This window comes from Cinclus cinclus, chromosome 15 (genome assembly GCF_963662255.1).
Source record: "Cinclus cinclus chromosome 15, bCinCin1.1, whole genome shotgun sequence".
NCBI classification, from domain to species: domain Eukaryota; kingdom Metazoa; phylum Chordata; class Aves; order Passeriformes; family Cinclidae; genus Cinclus; species Cinclus cinclus.
The window spans coordinates 19,399,693-19,403,509 of NC_085060.1; the positions used below are offsets into that span (position 1 = coordinate 19,399,693).

The 3,817-nt window shown below is 58.9% G+C and overlaps 1 protein-coding gene across 1 annotated transcript; it reads right to left on the reverse strand.

The window, feature by feature from the left end:
- Nucleotides 1-985: 985 nt before the first annotated feature.
- ZIC3 (Zic family member 3) lies at nt 986-3,479 on the reverse strand. Its single transcript, XM_062502873.1, has 3 exons — nt 2,441-3,479; nt 1,639-1,802; nt 986-1,168 (listed from the first exon to the last, which is right to left on the reverse strand). Exons 1-3 carry the CDS (start codon nt 3,477-3,479, stop codon nt 986-988), a joined length of 1,386 nt encoding a protein of 461 aa, XP_062358857.1.
- Between the last annotated feature and the right edge of the window lie 338 nt (nt 3,480-3,817).

The following is a 3,817-nucleotide window of genomic DNA, read 5'->3' on the forward strand; positions in this document are numbered from 1 at the left end:
CAGCGCCAACCGGGCCCGCAACGGGACCCGCGGCTGCCCCGTGCCCCGGAGGAGGTCAACAACGGCTCTTTCCAAAACAATAAACTTTTAATGCTAAAGCAGTTATAACCAAAAGCTGTACAGAGTTGATTTTTTTGTTTGTTTGTATTTTTTGTTAGAAAACATTTTTTTCTTCCCCATAAATATTGTTCAGTTCCCGGCACTTTGTATCAATAATTAAATTACGAACGATAAATATGGCATCATGGGTATGTATTTACAAAAAGAAGTTATTACAAAAAGGCAACCGTTATACTAAACATCACAATCTGGGCAGAATAAACACCACATCCTCATCCTGAAAAATACTGACCGACCCCATCAGACAAGAATACATTCACAAGTGTAATGCTGGGAGAGAGAAGGAGAAAGAGAAGAACAGAGAAAGCAGCAGCAGGAGAGCTAGAAAGGAAAGAAAGTTCAAGACATAACAGGACTTTGGCACGGTTTAAGACTGTAAGTTTAAACAATCACCACTAAGGCGAAGGAGAATTTTCATCCTCATGTCAACATCCCACCAAAAGAGAGAAAACCAAAACAAATTAAGAATAATAAAGTAAGTGGGGAATTGGAAAAAGAGAGACTCAGGAAAGGAGGTGGGGGGCGAAAAATCAAACAACTGTGACTGAAAAAAAAAATTACAACAAAAAAAGGAAATCTAATCCTGAGAAAAGGACATGGCTAGTCCAGCGTCTGGGGTTGCAAAAAACAAACACACAAACAAACAAAAAACAAACAAAAAGGTAATAATTATAATATAATAATAAACCCCCCCTCCGGATCCTGGTAGTTAAGTAGGTGTAGCCCTATGCGGTCGTCGGTGTGGAAACTCCATTTCCGTGGGAGCGAGCTGCAGTTGGCTTGGTTTGTCCTTTTTTTTTTCTCTCGTTCCCAATGCATTTGGTCCAGTCTGTGGCCAGGCAGCACCTTCAGGCAGCAGCTGCCTTCACACATACCACTCATTAAAATTGGGGGGCAGTCCAGGGTTGTGGCCGGGGTTACTCTGGAGGGCAGCCGGCGGCGTTTTAGTGGAGTCCTTAGTGCCGGCGGAGCCCACCGCAGGGGGGGTGGAGGACTCGTACCCCGAACTGGCTGCAGGGGAAGAGTCCGAGCCCTGGGATTCGTGCACCTAAAACCAAGAGGCAGAGATGGGAGCGAGCTCGGGACCTCCGGCACGCCGCTGCGCCGGCCTGGGCTGTTCCTCCGTGCGGGAGGGTCTCCGTAGAGCAGCAGCTCGGCCCTGCCTCAGGCGGGCAGCTCGCGGCCGGCCGGCCACCGAGCACCGGCGACAAACGCCTGCCGTGGCCCCAGACACTCGGGGGGCTGAGGACACACGCCAAGCTGCACTTGCACAGCCTTCCCACACCGAGCCACGCTCTGCGAACCGGGCAGCGCTCGCACCAGTGGGAGCACAAACAGAAACTACGCCATTTCCCCGGGCTGCGCTCCAGCCACAGCCTGGACACCGGGCACCGCTCGGGCCGTGCTGGGAACACGGAGCTCAGCACTGCCCTGCTCTGGGGGAACGAGCCCCGAGCACACCAGCGACTGAGCATCACTGCCCAGGGAGAAAAGGGCTGGAGCACTGGGGTGATTTACCTTCATGTGTTTCCTAAGTGAGCTGGGGTGGGTGTAGGATTTGTCGCACACCTTGCAGATGTAGGGCTTGTCCGAGGTGTGGACGTGCATGTGTTTCTTCCTGTCACTGCTGTTGGCGAAGCGCCTGTCGCAGCCCTCAAACTCGCACTTGAAAGGCTTTTCACCTGTGAAATTTAGAGAGGGTGAAGGAGGGCCGTTCCCCTCTCCATCCCCGCCCGCCTGCTCCCAGGACATCTGCCCTGCTCGTCCCCACTTACGGACGCACAAGCACCCACAACAAATGAAAAAGGAAAAGACGGACAGCAAGATTTGTTACGTGCCGGAAAACTGTGGATCAGCCGTTATTACTATTAACTCACCTCCCGCCAGGCCCACGCTGGGCTCCAGCAGGGAAGGCGGCTGGGCAAGCTTGGGGAAGAAGAAGACCCCAGATAAATTCAGCGTCTCGGACGGCTTTACAAGACCTACTCGAGGATACAAGCCAAAGTACGTTTGCTTCCAGCCTTCCCCCTTCTCTTCCCTCCACCCATGCAAGAGGGCTGAAGTAAAGTCGGGGCTTCAAATAAAAATACTTTGACAAAAGTATCGCCGATTTAATTAGGAGAGACGCCAATCAGGCCTAAAAATAAAAATGGAGCGGAAGTCACCGAAAATGAGGTTTCATTAGCATTTCTATGGTTCCCTCCGCTCAAGGAGGCCGAGAGCTGAGGCAGTGCCGCGCACCTCGCGGCCAGCGGCCCGGCCCCGCCCCGCCCCGCAGCCCCGCGTCCCGGGTGCGGGAGCACACCGACACGGGCCTTACCTGTGTGCGTCCGCTTGTGAATCTTGAGGTTTTCGGAGCGGGCAAAGATCTTGCCGCAGCCCGGGAAGGGGCAGGGAAAGGGCTTTTCCCCCGTGTGCACCCGAATGTGGTTCACCAGTTTGTATTTCGCCTTGAAGGACTTGCCTTCCCGCGGACACTCGTCCCAGTAGCAGATATGGTTGTTCTGCTCCGGCCCCCCGACGTGCTCCATGGTGACATGGGTCACGAGCTCGTGCATGGTGCTGAAAGTCCTGTCGCAGCTCTTCTTGGGCCGGCTGAGCTGGCTCTCGTCGAGCCATTTGCAGGACAATTCTTGCTTGATGGGCTGTCGCATGTACCGAAAGAAAGCGCCGGGACCGTGGTGGTGGTGGTGGTGGTGGGCCGCCACGTTCATGCCCATATTCATATTCATGTGGTTGTAGTTGTGGAACTGGGCGCCGGCGTAAGGGTCCGTGCGGGGGCTGGAGACGGCCCGGTAGGGATCCGGCCGCCCGAAGAGGTCCCCGCGCAGCCCCAGGTGCATCTGCCCGTTGTCCACATGCCCGTTGGGAGACGTGTGGCTCGGGCTCTGCTCGTGCAGCCCCGGGAAGAGCAGGTAGCCCGGGGTGTCCGGGATGCCGCCTGGGCCGTGCAAGCCGCCGGGGGAGCCGCCGAAAAGCCCGTGCTGCGCTGTGCCGGAGGCGGCGTCCGCGATGCCGGAGCCGCGGTTGCGGAACAGAAAGTCGCGGGTGGAGTTGAAGGCGGCGGCCCCGCCGTAGGAGGGCACCTGGCCGGCGTGGTGGTGGTGATGGTGGTGGTGGCCCAGGGCGCTGGCGTAGCCCGGCGCCTGCGGCGTGAACGCAGAGCTCTGCCCGGCGGCGAGGTCGTGCGGGGCCGCGTTCAGCTTGAAGGCGGCGGCGTGCGAGGAGTCCCCGAAGGGGCCCAGCCCCATGCCGCCGCCGGCGGCGTCGCGACCCGGCATCTCGTGGTGGCGGGGCGCCGCGAAGCCGCCCACTCCCAGCGCCGGGAACTGCGGTCCTCCGTCCAGCAGCATCGTCATGGGCGCGGGGCCGTCGGCGCAGCAGCAGCCTGCCCGCCCCCTCCTCCTCCCGCTCGCCCGCCCCCAAAAAAGTTCAAAACCACCCCAAAACGCACCCCCCCGCGCCCCCCGCCCCCCCCCCCCCCCCCCCGCTGCGGGCAGGCGCGACCCCGGCCGCGGGCGGGCAGCGAGGCGAGCACCCCCCGGCCGACACCAAAAAACGAAAACGAGAACAAAAACACAAAACCCAAAACAAGCGGCCCCAAAACAGCCGCCCGCCCCCCGCGCCGGGCCGTACCGGGCCGGGCAGGACGGCGCAGCGGGGCGAGGAGGTGCAGCGTGGCCGGGCTCCCGCTCGG